General features: G+C 37.1%; 1 protein-coding gene across 3 annotated transcripts in view; it reads right to left on the reverse strand.

Moving 5' to 3' along the window:
* Positions 1-17,567, reverse strand: part of DNAJC13 (DnaJ heat shock protein family (Hsp40) member C13) — a 151,555-nt gene that overhangs the window by 12,042 nt on the left and 121,946 nt on the right. For 2 of the 3 annotated variants that reach the window (XM_025291713.3, XR_003111073.3), the window contains exons 44-54: positions 17,174-17,351; positions 12,809-12,900; positions 11,165-11,264; positions 9,172-9,246; positions 8,827-8,939; positions 5,265-5,434; positions 5,057-5,099; positions 4,208-4,381; positions 2,764-2,943; positions 2,198-2,338; positions 475-618 (exon numbers count right to left, since the gene is read on the reverse strand). In XM_025291713.3, the coding sequence (XP_025147498.1) occupies positions 475-618; positions 2,198-2,338; positions 2,764-2,943; positions 4,208-4,381; positions 5,057-5,099; positions 5,265-5,434; positions 8,827-8,939; positions 9,172-9,246; positions 11,165-11,264; positions 12,809-12,900; positions 17,174-17,351 (1,410 nt within the window). Of the gene's footprint in view, positions 1-474; positions 619-2,197; positions 2,339-2,763; positions 2,944-4,207; positions 4,382-5,056; positions 5,100-5,264; positions 5,435-7,743; positions 7,807-8,826; positions 8,940-9,171; positions 9,247-11,164; positions 11,265-12,808; positions 12,901-17,173; positions 17,352-17,567 lie in introns of those variants that run through there. The other variant, XR_003111080.3, reaches the window with a different exon arrangement.

The raw sequence follows: 17,567 nt of genomic DNA on the forward strand, positions 1-17,567 counted from the left end.
TATGCTTAAGAATGTGCAACACGCTATCACTATCCAGAGAAAGAATCCCCCTGGTGACTATCTGTTGTTGTTTAGTTGCTAAGTTGGGTCAGACTCTTTTGCAACCCCATGGACTGTAGCCTGCCAGGATCCTCTGTCCAAGGGATTTCCCAGATAAGAATATTGAAGTGGGGTGCCATTTCGTTCTCCAGGGGATCTTCCTGACCCAGGGAGCAAACCCACATCTCCTGCACTGGCAGAAGGATTCTTTACCACTGAGCTACCAGGGAAGCCCCATTTGAGTATATGGTTTGTGTTTATGAGGCAGCTATGCTAGTCCATTTGTGATCTTGGGATCTGCCCCAGTTATGGTCAACAAACACACCTTTAAGTAGAACCTGAGCTGAGGTGCATGGATCACCAATGGTCAAGACCCCTGGTTTCGAAAATGCCTTGTAGTAATTAACAGATCAAGTTACCTCTGTGCAGACTCACCTGTTCTCCATGCTGCAGGCTTCGAGTCATTGCCTTGAGAGCTTTAACAATCTGAGCCTTTGTGGCTGCTGGGCTGTCCAGATTTTCAAGGCCAATGCCTTCAAGTAATTTTAAAAGGTATGGGACCAAATCTACTTTCAGGGCCTAGAAGAAAATATTAAGTATATATGTGTGTGTATGTATATGTGCATATACACACACATATGCTTTAAAAAAAAATGTAAGCCATCCACTGAGGAAATAATTTCACTCCCAGGACCCTACCTGGAAGAGGACACTCCACATTATTTTAATTCCAGAGACAGAATTTGGGGGTAGAGGTGGGTATCTAATGATAGCGACATTTTTATTTAATGAGATCTTATTCTCTTCCATCAACTATTCTAAATGTTATATGCTGATTATTTTACTTAATCCTCCCCAAATCAAATGATGAAGGCACAATTATTATCGATGGAAAAATCAACACATGAAGGCCTTGACAGTCAGAGCTAGGTGGCAATGGACTCTGTATCTAGACCTATGAAGGACAGAACCTGAGCTTATAGCCAGTATACTGGTCTGCCTCGTCTAATGACATATACTGTTGTGAAACAATATTTGGAGAATATTATTTTTCACATTCTCTTAAAACATCAACCTTTACAGTCACCATACATTTTCTATTGGCCTAATAAAAGCTAAGTAATACTCTGGTACCACACAATTTTCAATGCCCACTCTGAAATTAAAAAGAAGAGGTGAAAAAGCAACTAACATTTATTAAGTGTTCCTCTTTTTATAGATATTATTCTCAGAACAACCTTGTGAGAAGCCATAGCTTTATTTTACAGACGAGGAATCTGAGTACTGCTAAGGCTAAATAACATGCCTGAGGTCACAGAGCCATCAAGTGGCAGAACTAGCTCATGTTCTTTCTAATACAACAACCCACCTAGTCAGTTTTAAGTCTGAACCTCAGAGCATCTAATTATCTCCTTGAAATGTACCCAGTACTTCTAACTTGCGTGAATGAGGAACAGGGATGGAAGTAGGGGTGGGTGGAGAGAGATGATCTGAGAGGAAAAAGGGCTGGAAAATAGGAGAGCCAGATAATAAAGATGTAGGGTCTTGTAGGTTAAGGATGTCAGATGTAACTTTGTCATCTGGCAGATAATGGGAAACCACTGAAGAATTTTTAAGTGCAGAATAATTTATAAAGAGTTCTATTTTAGAAGGATCGCTTTTTCAATGATATTTAAATTGACTGTATGGTTTTTGTTCCCTTGATGTCTGCTACTACTTTACATTGGAATCCACCAAGTCTTCTTTTCATTAGTTTTCTTTTATATTCTCCTCGAAAAGGACTATAAAAGTCTTGGCGTGCTTTTCAAATGTGACTTAAGAAACAAAGGAATATAAACAAAAATGAATCTTTCAAAAAGGATAAACTAAATTTTACAAAGCCGAGGATAAATGTTTAGTAAACAATCAAAATTTAAAATTCAAACGTCACAAAAGTACTTTGACATTGGTAAGATTTTTGGTAGCTGGCCCACCTTTTCATGTGTATATGTTTCGTCTGGTATGTGTGTGTGTATATAAAATATAAAATTGTACATGCACCAGCTCACAAGTTACCTCTCTGCCAAGTCAGGGAAGCCAAAATCAGTGCTAAATAAGTGAAAATCTATTTGTTTGGTATGTTGCCGTCCCTAAAATAGGAATCTAGAAAGTTACTTACCTGTGCTACTAATTCACTCTGCTCCTTCTGAAACATTCTATTAATTGCCTCACAGGCAAGGCCAATGGTATCCGGTCGTTTTTTCATTCCATTTATCAGTGGGCCAATGGTCTCCAAAGATGCCATGGTTCGAACACAGAGCTAAGAAAAGAGAAGGTTACTTGAAGAAAGCAGTAATTTATGTAACACAGTAAATACCACAATAATATATGAAAAACCTACATTCAGCTCAAGTTTTGTTTGGCCATGCTGTGAGGCACGTGGGATCTTAGTTTCCCAACCAGGGATCAAACACACACATCCTGCAGTGGAAGTGTGGAGCTTTAACCACTGGACTGCCAGGCAAGTCCCATCAGTTCAAGTTTAATAATGAACTGGGTCAAATTCAGTCTCCTATTAATCATATCATTTAAACCAATTTAAGAACCGTTATAATAGCATGCAGTTCATATGGATGAAGCTACCTGGCAGGAAAGGGATTTATTCTGCAATGTACATTAGTCAGGAAGAGGGAGCACAGACAAATTCTACAGCTATAAGCTACCAAATGGATTCATCATCAATACCTCATTTTCAGACAGGGCATGAATAACTCGAATGGCACTCTTAGGAATGGCGTTGTTCCTATGATTCATCGCCTGGATAATTTTGGGAAGATGGCCCAATGGTGGAACCTGATCAGCCAGCTGAGGCTGTGCACTGAAGAGACATACTGTTGCCATTGTCAAAGTTTCCAGAGTCTCTCCCTGGAGGGTATAAAACAAATGAACAAGCAAACTATAAAAAAACTGATAAAAGTCTTATGTGTCCTTGGTAATTATTTGGTGTTCAAAACAGATTCTAGGTGCTGGCGCTTGAAAACTGATCCATAAATCCTAAAAGAACAACAAACATCTCCATCTTGATAAAAGCATGAATTTAAAGGACTCTAAGAATGTGATACCTGAATCTACAGATTTTCTCTGGACATTTCTATTTCACATCTCATTTCTACTGCAGACAGATATTTCTATTTAGAGATCATCTCTCAAAAAATATTACTAGATATTTTTAGGTAATGTTACAGAATTGTCAGTATCGGAGAACATCAATAATTCAGGAAAATGCAACAACTAGTGGAATGTTTTCCCTGGTTCTGTAAAGATCAGAGTAAAGAGAAATTGTGACTATAGAAAGAGATATATATAAATATCTGACATAGTGTTTATATTTTTTAAAAAGTCTTGAAAAGCTAATGATACCAACTAATGATTTCTAAGTACTTTACATTATACTAAGTGCTTCACATTTATCAAAACTCATGAAAACTTCAGCCTTAGAGGCAGATGCTATGACCTTTCATTGAGGCAACTGAGGCAGAGTTGGGAGGTATTACTCCAGGCCACAAGCTTATCACAGAGCCTGTGTTGTTTGATGGATGCCAGGACCATCAAACAACACAGGCTCTTAGCCACCTCGAAAGCCAGCTTTTTTAATTAATTCAACAACAATCACATACCTCAATTATTTTTAATATATAGATTCAAATAACAAAACTTTCTATTTCAGGGTTTATGACTGGCCAAACCAAGACCAAATCTACTTTCTTACTCACTCTTGCTTTCCTGCTAGCCTTTGAACATAGGTACAGGGTTCATTCATTTATCAATAGTTAAGACTCTCCTATCAATTTTTTTTTTTTTCCTATCAATTTCTTTAGCTGAGTGAAGATATACGCCCTAGCAGGACACACTTCCATTTAGATTTCTACACTAAACCTTTAGGTTTCTCCTTAAAAACCACACAATCACTGGAAATGGAATGGCAGAAACCTTTCAGAACCTCTGCAATTGTTATTCAGACTAAGAAGTTTCACTTTTGATCAAGCATATACGAATTTAAGTGTGGGGGCTACATTGAAAGAGGTAGCCAATTTTTAATGTGTGGTCAATGAGAATGGTGTTTTAACAGAAACACTATCAACATATTTAGCAAAATATGTGAAATGTCTGGCTGATGACTAAAGCTTACATGAGGACTGTTCTTCTCCAGAAGCTCAGTTAACTTTTCTAGCAGTGCAGTAAGAAATTCTCTAGGCTTTCTTAGAACCCAAGCTGGTTGTGCAATAAAGATTCTCAAGAAAACTCCTCCAACAGCAAGTTCACCTTCTGCTTCTCCAAACACCACAGCAAAATCTTCAGGCAACTTTAAATAGAGAAAGAATAGTCAAGTCATTTACTAATCATTAGTTGTATTGGGTTGGGCAAAAAAGTCTGTTTGGGCACCACACTTTTTTTGCCTAGCCCAATACATTAACAAGAACGAAATTAAAAAAACCCTATTAAAGAAATCTTCATGCAATGAAAGTAAAAGTGAAGTTGCTCAGTCGTGCCCAACTGTTTGCGACCCCATGGATAGTAGCCTGCACCGAGCTCCTCTGTCCATGGGATTTTCAAGCAAGAGTACTGGAGTGGGTTGCCATTTCCTTCGCTAGGGAATCTTCCCAACCCAGGGATCAAACCCAGGTCTCAAACCCAGGTCTCTCACATTGTAGACAGATGCTTTACCATCTGAGCCAGCTTTAAAAGGTCATTAATACAATCAAGTCAAAATTGTTTGTTTTATTTTCACTTAATAAATTTCAATAAAAGTTTCTTTGATTAAGTTACTCTTTTCAGAAAAAGTCCTTTGATTAAGATATTCCAAAAGTGTAAATTCCTACTTTTTTTTTTAATGTTTAACACCTTGTTTTCCAGGGGAAGATTTAAGTATCTTAGTAACAAAGCAAAGGATGGCTTTATACTCACTCAGCAGGAACTTAAAACAATAAATTTAGAGTAAAATGTAAAATACCTTCCTCTGAATAAAAGTATACTTTACCTTCCAGTTTACGTCAGGGTTGTCTTGCTGATTTTTAAAGTGCCTTTGGAAAAAAGAAGGACAGGACATCAAACTTTAGTCACAAGACACACGTTCATTAACCCTTATAGAGTAAGTCTTGGAGAGGTGACAGACGATGTGGAAAATGTCTGCCTCCCTGGTGACTCCACCTGAAGGTCCTAAGTTGTTAATGCGTGTCTTTACTTACTCGAGCATCATTTCTCTAACTGTCGTGGACACTTTATCTCTGGAACTATCATTCCAAATTAACTCAGGATTTTCATGCGTTCCTTCAAAAATATGGACAGCAGCTTCAGGGTTGTCTCTCATGGCATCCATAAAAACGCTTGGGAGAAATTTCATCAATGTAATTCGAACCTGGACGAGGAAATTTGAGAAAGAAAAAAGACCTATTGAAAACATCTCAATATTTGGTTTGCTTTACATTTCTCTAAGAATGATGCTATAATGTGTGTTAAGGCTGATACGGGCCATAACTATCATCCAAAAGTCCTGGATAACAGATAAACCCTGGTTTATGGTGGCTCAGTAGTAAAGAATCCATCTGCCAATGCAGGAGATGTAGAAGACTCAGGTTCAATCTCTGGGTTGGGAAGATCCGATTTCCTGGAGAAGGGGAGGGCAACCCACTCCAGTATTCTTGCCTGGAAAATCCCATGGACAGAGGAGCCTGACAGGCTATAGTTCATGGGACAACAAAGAGTCAGACACAACTGAGCACGCACACACATGCAAAGGTAACAAGACTCACTACGACCTCCTACTACTTACCTACCTGGGTTAATTTCCTATCTCCACCTCAGATTTAAGTAACGTTAAGAAATTCAGCAGCACTAGTGTGTGAAGCTCCCAGAGCACACCAACCTACCAGACCCTGCCCTACAGATGCTGTCCCCTCTTCCCAGAAAGCCCTCAGCTGATCTGTCCCTCCACCTCTCCCCAAACACCCCCCCACCCTCACAAATTCTTCTCATGCTTTGTGTTACACAAGTAGTTTTTAGTACCATGTTTTACATTTTACTGTGCCTTTCCCCAAAAAGGATTTAAAAAGCAACTTAAAAAAATAACATCCAACACACACATACAAACTGAAAATCAGTGTGAGACATAAGGGCAAAGGGAAAATGAGGGTTGGGAATTCAAGATTTTCCCTTAGATCTTCACATAGTTTTATCTCCTTTGTGTGATTCAAGTCTGTGTTAAATCTCATCTTATAGAAACCTTTCCTGGCCCAGTCTGTCTTGTCAGTGCCTGTATTTTCATTCCCTGGCACAAGCTGATACTCAAAAACTTATTTGAACGAATGAGACTAACAGGAATTAGTACATAAAGAAAATATCAAAAGCTCTTTATAAATGCAAGCAATATACAATAAACTTAGCCCTGAACATCCTGGCAGTCAATGAATCAAAGGAAACAATGTCAGTTACATGATAGAGAGCATCCACAAAATAGGATGTATGTCACTTCTCTTGGTCAAATTGATCTAAAATGTAAACACAAGAGTGAAAACTATAAAACACCTAGGAAAAAACATAGGCATAGATTTTTGTAACTCTGGATTAGATAATGGCTTTTTATATAATAAAAGCACAAGCTATAACAACAAAGACAGATAGGACTTCATCAAAATTAAAAAAAACAAGAAAGTGGACAAACATCCACACAATTGGGAGAAAATATTTATAAATCATATATCTGATAAGGGACTGGTATCCAAAATACATAAAGGACAATTATAACTCAACAGTAAAAAGACAACTGAATTAAAAAATGAGCAAAGGATGAGAATAGACATTTCTCTAAAAAAGATGTACAAATGGCCAATAAGCACATGAAAAGATATTCAACATCATTAGGCACGAGGGAAATGCAAAGCAAACCCTGATACAGCACACTTCACACCCACTGCTGCTGCTGCTGCTAAGTCGCTTCAGTAGTATCCGACTCTGTGCGACCCCATAGACGGCAGCCCACCAGGCTCCCCCATCCCTGGGATTCTGCAGGCAAGAACACCGGAGTGGGTTGCCATTTTCCTTCTCTAATGCATGAAAGTGAAAAGTGAAAGGGAAGTCACTCAGTCGTGTCCAACTCTTTGCGACCCCATGGACTGCAGCCTACCAGGCTCCTCCGTCCATGGGATTTTCCAGGCAAGAGTACTGGAGTGGGGTGCCATTGCCTTCTCCTCTAGGATGACCATATTCAATGAAGTTCTATATAGTAAGTGTCAAAGAAGAGGTGGATATCAGTATCAGTGGTGGTATGTAAAATGGTGCCGCCACTGGGGAAAATAAAAATAGTCTGATAATTCCTTGAAAGGTTAAAAATAGTGTTACCATATTACCCAGATATTCTATTCTCAGAGAAATAAAATACATAGCCACACAAAAACTTGTACACATGTGTTCACAGCAGCATCATACAGAATAGCCAAAAACTAGAAATAATCCATATGTCCATTTTCAATCAATAAATGGAAAAACAAAATGTGGTGTAAGTATAGGGAAGTGACTGCTAAATTAGAATTTTTCCTGGTTTGATGAAAATGTTCTAAAACTGACTGTTGTTGCCCAAAACATTGAATGGTATACTTTATGTGTATGAATTGTATGGCATGTCAATTATATCTGAATAAAGTTATAAAAATGGAAAAGAAGTTTACTGACCCCAGTTCTAGCATCTCTTGTTGCAAATCATTCAATTAAGGAGCTGACACTCTATATTTTTTCCTATATAGAAAATTTAAGTAAAAATATATTCACCTTGGTAAAATTTGTTCCTCATGTATTTCAAAGGTTAAAAAATTACTAAAAAGCTCAAAAATTAATTATAGTACATATTTTAAACATCTAAAACATTATTTAAAATATAATAGTAGACATTATAGTTATGTGCTACCCAACTCTAGCTTTAAGAAAACTCAGTATTAAATATCAATATTCATGATTTTATGGGCCCTTGCTACAGGCACCCAAATGTAATGTTCCTTATCCATTAACCCTACTGACGACAGATTATTAGCCATATTCCCCAAGTAAAACTATTCCAGGTCTTATGACATATTCTCAATATCTAAATCAGGAGATCAGGTAAGAAAAAAACACAACTGAATCTAGCTTGTTTTCTGTAAGGGGGTGCTCAGGAGCCTTTATTTCATATTTGGGCTGGCATAGACAGTGCTTCAGTGAGCATTACTTCATGTGAAACTGATTCAGTAACAGAAGAAGGAAACTTTGATTACAACTGTGTCTGGACGCAATTCTACTTAGAAGTATTATTCTAATGGGTTTCTGCTCTATGAACTGAACCACGGTTCCAGAGATCATTTTGTCTTCTCCAGATTGTTAATGAGAGATCTCCCTGCACAGAGGAGAAGCAAAGGCACTGTAATACTCACCCTCACAAGCCAATTCTAGAAGTGTGAAATCTAACCTAACCTAATCTATCTTCTGTCACAACTTAAAACATACTTTTAAAATATGTTTTGGCTCCTTCAAGGGAGATGAACAGTTTCATCACCATAATTCAAACACTCTCTTAAGACTTCTCAATTCTAGCGCAGGCTTCCCTGATTACAATTTTTCTCTAACTAGTAATATATAGGAATAATTCAGGTATGTTAATCTTTCAACTTTCATATCAAGTCACTTCTTTACTAGTTCAGACTTTGGTAATCCTCATGAAATTAGTTACCAAAGTAACAGAGCTTTAATAATTAATTTCTTTCTAAGAACCCATTTTGTGCTCACCTTTGGACCTATTAGTTTATCTGCTGTCATTTTAGCAAAAAGTTCTGCTGTCTGGGCTCGAACCTGTGGATGTGTTGAATTGCAGAACATATCTAGTAAATAAATCAAAGCTCCTGTGAAGGAAAAAAAGCATTAGCATTTATATGCTAAATAAAAAAAAATATGACTTTTCTAGTCAGTAGAATTTACTTTCAACCTTATTTCAACTCAATGCAGTTTGCTTTTAAAAAAAAAACTGTAAGCCTTCCAAAGCATTCTTCTAGTTTATCAGACTATATAAAGTAGCTCAAAATAAGCTCTACTATTACGAAGTATGACTAGATGAGAAAGCACTCTATACACTACCTCTTGCCATTGCTTCTTTGATAATTTTTGTACTTGATGTCAAAGCATAGAGAGTCTCCAGAACAAGCTGACGACCTGCAGAACAAAACACATTACAAGAATCAAATCATCACACTACCTTACATTTACTAGGCATCAGTGCCAGGCACTGAACAAGGTGCTTTACAAAGGGCATCATACTTTCAACTTCACAACAACCAGCTAGACAGGTATTGTGGTCTTGCTATGAGGAATCTGAGATCCAGTTTGAGTAGCCCATGAATTCACAATTAGTGAGTGGTATAACTCACTATACCACTGAGGTATATAGAGGTTTACAGAGGTCTGACTCCAAAATCCACACTAATAAGCACTATGCCATACTGTTCTCCTACCTCACTGCTCATTCTGCAAACAAAATCTCACCTCCTGACAGCCTGAGGATACTATATTCAGGGATCTATTATTTTTATGTGGTGCTAGTATCTTAGAGAAATGAGTAGGAAGTAGCAGTTGCAAGACACTGTTCCAGTCTAAAACACAATAGCAACCTTCTGAACAAAGTCTGTGCGCTTCTCACCCCTTCCTTGTCATTGAAGTAGACTGGGCAACTGGACTTTACTCTTCCAAAGTCAAGGGGCAACAAGAGACAGGTGACCAGAGGAGTGAAGAGTTGGCAAAGAGGGTGAAGGCTGCCAGGTATTAGGCCGAGATGAAAACCAAGGATGGTAGCCAGACTGAACTAAGTTAATAGGCAGGAGAATAAACACTCAAAATGAGACTTTTGTTAAAATGAGACTTCTTTTAAGACAGGAAACAATATTTCACTGAAAACCAGTCACTGTTCTAACCATAAGTTCAAAGGAAAACAAGACTTTGGAGGGGACAGAAGAAGTCAATTATTTTATGTTTTTAATGTTCCTGAGCAAACAGTTAAAGATAATTTAGTCTAAAATATAAATGAGAACAGAGTAGGCTAAGATATCTAAATATCAGCTGTTTTACCAGTAAGATTAAAACCATGACTGCACTATATAAATTCAGTATGAATATACTTTTAAACCATGACTTCTGTAACATTCAGTCAGTTTAATTTTGCATTGTTTGTAGCTGTTAAAAACTAATAAAAAAGAAAAACCAACTAAGGCTGTAGGAATGACCAAAAAAAAAAAAAATAATAATCTGCTAATAACTTTTAAATGCTGCCATTTAAAAGCTAACAAGAATATTCAATAATAACTGAACTCCACTCAATTCACTGAACATAATATATAACATGTGCGAGGTACTGGGACAGAAAATGAGTGAGACTGGTTGCTGCTCTCAAGGAGGTGGACAGGTGTGAAGTCAAGATTAATGTGACTTCTGAAGGGCTGGCAAAGCTGACTGAGCAATGCATGTTGATGGGGAAGTGACAAAGTTGGAGTTATATCACAACTGTCTTTGAAAAGCAATCTCAAGGTTGATCTAACACAACTACACACTTATGTGAGACATAACTACAGTGTGTAAGGAGTCTATATTATTGCAGGCTGTACTCAAGAAATCAGGTTGCTATATTGTTAAAAACTGATCTCATCTGGTGCTAACAGTTACTATTAGCATCAAATCAGTAAAAGACAAATAATGCAGGACTGAACTTTAAGTAGAACATAAGGTGATTTTTATATTAAGCATTTTTTTCTACCACACAAGTTTAATTGAGTATTTTTTTACTAAAACATGGAGTATCCGTTAATTCTCAATCATTCATATGTAGCTTATACTTAGCAAATTGAAAATCCTAGATTATTTTTCATTTGCTTTTGGATCTCTATCATCTCTTCCAAGTTTGGATATGGAAATACAAAATAGTTAACGTCTGTAAAAATAAACTAGGAAGACAAATCTAATACAAAGAATACCACTTAAAATATTTTAAAACACTATGTTGGAGGTTTTGTATCATCTATGTAACTGCTCCTCTCTATGCTGACTGTGCTGTGGTTCTGAAAATTCCAGTGAATATACATACTTGATGGTAAAGAATGCAGAAGAGCCAATAAATTGGACAAAACCATTGATTCAGCAATATTGTTGACACAATCTTGGTTAGATGTCACTATATTCACAACCTGAAAATCAATCAATAGGACATTAAGAGTTCTGGAAATAACTTCAAACCTAGACAAATTAAGGCAAATTAGTCAGACCTAAATAAACTTTAAGTTTATTACCAAAATGAGAAAAATGCTTGGAGGACAAAATATTTAACTTTTAGGCAAGAATTTAATTCTTAAAAATTGGCTTCATTACTTTGCTCTTTTGTGAATAAAAAATGTTAATGCTAGTATGTGTGTGGGTTTGTATATATCAGTTTTCTATTAACTTAAAGGTAACAATCAAATATAACAATCTAAACAAATATTTTAGCACCAATTCACAATCCTTAGGCTTATAAAAAGCCTTCAATCCTATACCAGTTCATGCTCCAGAATTATGGTGTACACTATCGTATTTTCCAATTGGAGTTTGGGGTGGGAAGTGATTAGCAAGATAATCATCTTCACTACTTGGACTTTTCCTTTTAGAGGGAGAAAGTAAATGTCTCCGGTGCCCAGTACAGTATATTAGGTCTATCTTTCTATTATAAAGAAATAGGCATGCTTTCTTCAAAAGAAGATGACCGCTCAAGTCTAACTTACATATCTAAAGATTAATGCCACAACTTGAACCATGTGGTCAACATCTGCAAGGAAAATATCACAGATACAATAATGCTTATTTTAAAAATTACAAGGTACTTGAAGGCATTAAGTGGAGAAGAATGCTTTTCAAAGAAAAGACTATGCTTGTTAAGCTGTTAACCAATTTAACATTTATTATTTTAGTAAACATTTTTTAAACCAAAATGCAATTTAAGAACACTTAATCATTCATAAAGTTCACTGTTACTGACAGGTTGAATTTGGTGTTCTTTATAATAAATTGTGTGTGTTACAATAAGCAGGATCACATGAAAAAAGATCCTGGGTGTTTACTCTGGGTTGCCTAGATAAAGAGTACCCTGTGACCAAGGTCTTCCTGCTTCTTCCAGAGGAAAAGGCTCCATACAAACAGCTTCCTACAGGACCAACGATTTCATTTTCCTAAAGGAGGGCCCTCCAACCACTCTTGGACCTCTAAGACCCACAGGTTCTGGGTAGCTGGAAAGGATGCTTTTGTACCAGACCCATAAGAAGGGAGAGCAACTGAGGGAGATGGAACCAAACTCACAGTGTGTAGCTTGGTCTCAACATGTCTCTCTGTGGAAAAACAGAGATCTTGGAAAGTTCTGCTCCCTTTTTTTTTCATCTGTGGCTTCCAAGCATCCCAATTAAAGTCCATTACTTAACTCATCCCACATGACACTACAGAAATGCATCCCAAGTTCTAATGCATGACAGATGATGACCACAGAGGGAAGCACCTTGAACACTACAATATTTGCTCTTCAAAATGGGCATATAATTCAAGTTTTAAAGACATTCACTTGCCTTAATAGGCAAAATGAAAAAAAAAAAAAAAAAAAAACTACATACAAATTTCCATTCAACTTTAGATGATGATTAATGAAGGTTCAAACCATGTACAGTATGTTGCAGGAAAGACAGCATGCTTTAGAACAAAATTCTTTTACCTCTAAAGCCAACTGCTGCACTTGACCAGCTCCATGGACTCGAAGAAGAGAAAATATTAACTTAAAATGACCAATGCATTCACTTTCAGAGCCTAGAAAGAAAAATAAAATGCTTTTCTTTTATTTCCAAGCAATGTTCTATCAATCTTCAGGAAACAGATATATTTTGTTTACTGTCGAGTCTGTGGTAAACTTTTCTCAGCAATTGTTGACATTAAGTGAGTACAGTATCACTAAGGAGTAGTAAATCTTAAGAAGTTAAACAGTATTAAAGTTTATCTGGTTTGTTTTCTCTTCATTTCCATCCCAACGCCTAACTAACCAACAGGCTAAAAACAAGAAATTTATCAAATACAATTCAAAAATTAAAAGTGTATGGTGGTACTTTTAAGCTTTACCTGTAGACCTCAAGAGCTAACCTTGTCAGCCTAATTACATCTGGAGACAGTGTGACATCATTTGGCTTTTAAGTAGGACTGAGTTAGAACTCTGTCACTTGAAAACTACATTACAGACAAGTTCCAAATCAATTCCCAGATTTGCAGCAATTTCTTTGTACCTAATATGCCAAAATCAAAATATGAAGTTTTCTTCAGATTTTATAATACTGCCTTTAAAAACATGTATACCATGGGAATGAAATTTTCTTAGACAGCATTTAATTATTGTTGGTTATTTTATTTGAATAATTTGTTGGCAATACAACTGTAAATTATAATAGTACTGTAATACATACTGGCAAGAGCAAAGAAGTACAAGAAAGATAATATTAAGTGTTAATAAAAAGTTTTGAGGTCTTCAGATAAGAAACTGAATATTGAATGTAATTTTATATTCCATATTTATATTTTATATTCTATATAACTCTATTTTATATTCTATAGTTAATACATATGTTTCATATTTCATACTCAGGTTTTATGTTCGGTATTTTATCAATATATTCTATCAATTCAGTTCAGTTGCTCAGTTGTGTCCACCTCTTTGCGACCTCATGGACTGCAGCACACCAGGCTTCCCTGTCCATCACCAACTCCCGGAGATTGCTCAAACTCCTGTCCATTGAGTCAGTGACGCCATCAAACCGTCTCATCCTCTGTTGTCCCCTTTTCCTCCTAACTTCAATCTTTCCCATCAGGGTCTTTTCTAATGAGTCAGTTCTTCATATCAAGTGGACAAAATAGTGGAGCTTCAGTTTCAGCATCAGTGCTTTCAATGAATATACAATACTGATTTCCCTCAGGATCGACCGGTTTGATCTCCGGACTGTCAAGAATTTATCCACCACCACAGTTCAAAACATCAATTCTCTGGCGACCAGCTTTCTTTTGGTCTAACTTTCATATCCATACATGACTACTGGAAAAAACCATAGCTTTGACTAGATGGACCTTAGTCAGTAAAGTAATGTCTCTGCTTTTTAATATGCTGTTTAGGTTGGTCATAGCTTTTCTTCCAAGAAGCAAGCATCTTTTAATTTCATGGCTGCAGACACCATCTGCAGTGATTGTGGAGCCCAAGAAAATAGTCTGTCACTGTTTCCATCGTTTCCCCACCTATTTGCCATGAAGTGATGGAACTGCAAGCCATGACCTTTGTTTTTTTAATGTTAAGCCAGTTTTTTTCACTCTCCTCTTCAAGCTTACTCTTTCGTCAAGAGGCTCTTTAGTTCATTTTTGCTTTCTGCCATAATGGTGGTGTCATCTGCGTATCTGATGTTATTCATATTTCTCCCTGCAATCTTGATTACAGTTTCTACTTTATCCAGCCTAGCATTTCATATGATGTACTCTGCATATAAGTTAAAAAAGCAGGGTGACAATATACAGCCTTGACGTACTTCTTTCCCAATTTGGAACCAATCTATTGTTTCATGTCCAGTTCTAACTGTTGCTTCTTGACTTGAATACAGGTTCCTCAGGAGGCAGGTAAGTTGGTATGGTATTCCCATCTCTTTAAGAATTTTCCACAGTTTGTTGTGATCCACACAGTCAAAGGCTTTGGCATAGTCAATAAAGCAGAAGTAGATGTTGTTTTGGAATTCCCTTTCTTTTTCTATGATCCAATGGATGTTGGCAATTTGATTTCTGGTTCCTCTGCCTTTTCTAAATCCAGCTTGAACATCTGGAAATTCTCGGTTCATGTACTGTCAAGCCTCACTTGGAGAATTTTGAGTGTAACTTTACTAGCATGTGAGATGAGTGCAACTGTGTGGTAGTTTGAACATTCTTTGGCATTGCCTTTCTTTTATACTGGAATGAAATCTGACCTTTTCCACTTCTGTGGCCACTGCTGAGTTTTCCAAATTTGTTAACATATTGAGTGCATGCAGCATTTTAACAGCATCATCATTTAGGATTTGAAATAGCTGGAATTCCATCACCTCCACTAGCTTTGTAGTGATGCTTCCTAACACCCACTTGACCTTGCACTCCAGGATGTCTGGCTCTAAGTGAGTGATCACATCATTATGGTTATCTGGGCCATTAAGATCTTTTTTTGTATAGTTCTTCTGTGTATTCTTGCCACCTCTTCTTAATATCTTCTGCTTCTGTCCTTACTGTGCCCATCTTTGCATGAAATGTTCCCTTGGTATCTCTAATTTTCTTGAAGAGATCTCTAGTCTTTCCCATTCTATTGTTTTCCTCTATTTCTTTGCATTGATTGCTGAGGAAGGCTTTCTTATCTCTCCCTGATATTCTATGGAACTCTGCATTCAGATGCTTGTATCTTTCCTTTTCTCCTTTGCCTTTAGCGTCTCTTCTTTTCTCAGCTATTTGTCAGGCCTCCTCAGACAACCATTTTGCCTTCTTGCTTTTCTTTTCCTTGGGGATGGTTTTCTTCACCGCCTCCTGTACAATGTCACAAACCTCCATCCATAGTTCTTCACGCACTCTGTCTATCAGATCTAATCCCATGAATGGATTTGTCACCACTGGATATAATTGTAAGGGATTTGATTTAGGTCACACTGAATGGCCTAGCGGTCTTCCTTACTTTCTTCAATTTAAGTCTAAATTTGGCAATAAAGAGTTCAAGATCTGAGCAACAGTCAGCTCCTGGTCATGTTTTTGCTGACTGCAGAGAGCTTCACCATCTTTGGCTGCAAAGAATATACTCAATCTGATTTTGGTATTGACCATCTGGTGATGTCCATGAGTAGAGTTATCTCTTGAGTTGTTGGAAGAGTGTGTTTGCTACAAACGGTGTGTTCTCTTCACAAAACTCTGTTAGAATTTGCCCTGCTTCGTTTTCTCCTCCAAAGCCAAACAAACTTGCCTGTTACTCCAGGTAACCCTTGACTTCCAACTTTTGCATTCCATTCCCCTGTGATGAAAAGGACATCTTTTTTGGGTGTTCTAGAAGGTCTTGGAGGTCTTCAGAGAAACGTTCAAGTTCAGCTTTTTCAGCATTAGTGACTGGGGCACAGACTTGAATTACTATGATACTGAACAGTTTGCCTTGGAAATGAACAGAGATCTTTCTGTTGTTTTTGAGACTGCACCCCAATACTGCATTTTGGACTCTCTTGTTGACTATGAGGGCAACTCCATTTCTTCTAAGGGATTCTTGCTCACAGTAGTAGATATAATCATCATCTAAATTACATTCACCCATTCTGCTCCATTTTAGTTCACTGATTCTTAAAATGTTGATGTTCACTCTTGCCATTCCCTGTTTGACCACTTCCAATTAACCTTGATTCATGGACCTAACATTCCAGGTTTCTAAGTAATATTGTTATTTACTGCATTGGACTTTACTTTCATCACCAGACATATCCAAAAATGGGTGCTGTTTTCACTTTGGCTCATTCTTTTCATTCTTTCTGGATCTATTTCTCTGCTCTTCCCCAGTAGCATACTGGACACCTACTATCCTGGGGAGTTCATCTTTAAGTGTCACATCTTTTTACCTTTTCATAGCGTTCATGGAATTCTCCAGCCAGGAATACTGAAGTGGTTTGCCATTCCCTTCTCCAGTGGACCATGTTTTGTCAGAACTCAATTATCAAGCACAAAAACTTTCATTGTAAGGACAGTGGTGGAAAAATTAGATAACCTCATCAATAACTCTAACATAAGCACTTACACCTTGTATGTCAATTTATGTCATCAATGTGATGTTTTGCACTATCAAGTTATTCTGCCTTTTCAACTTATTGAAACTCATCTGCTCTTAGAGATATGAATTCTAAGCATGATGACTGACCTCTCTTTCCAGCCTATTATTTAGAGGTAAAAATATTATGGGGTCAATAACCAAGCATAATTTTCCTAGAGTTTTCCTGGTAAAATTGAGAACTGGTATTTTTAGGGCTCTTCTATTTTAAGGATCTTATTTGTCAAGGGTACAATCACATACCTGGATTATATTTTATAACATTTCTCAGAGCCTCCAAAGCCATTTCAACTCTTGGCAAGCGGTCTCCATGTTGCTCTGACTCCACTTTTGCAGCATGAGTGATGGCCATGAAGGTGTGGAGGTACTGGGCCTGGGAGCCTATATAATCCAAGAGACTTGCAGCAAATGCTTTTGGAACCTAAATCAAATAGAAAAATATTTAAAAACATGTGTGTCCTTATAAATAACCTATAACAAAGACTTCACAGAAAAAGCAACAATAAAACATTTCAAGTCATGGAAGTGATTAAATTACACAGACACAAGAAAATACCTACGCATTAAATGAGAACTGAGGAGAAAAGGGATAAAACTTAACAGCATTAGAAAGTGTTTATCACTGTTGGCCCAAATC

The sequence above is a fragment of the Bubalus bubalis genome, chromosome 1, assembly GCF_019923935.1.
Source record: "Bubalus bubalis isolate 160015118507 breed Murrah chromosome 1, NDDB_SH_1, whole genome shotgun sequence".
NCBI classification, from domain to species: Eukaryota; Metazoa; Chordata; class Mammalia; order Artiodactyla; family Bovidae; genus Bubalus; species Bubalus bubalis.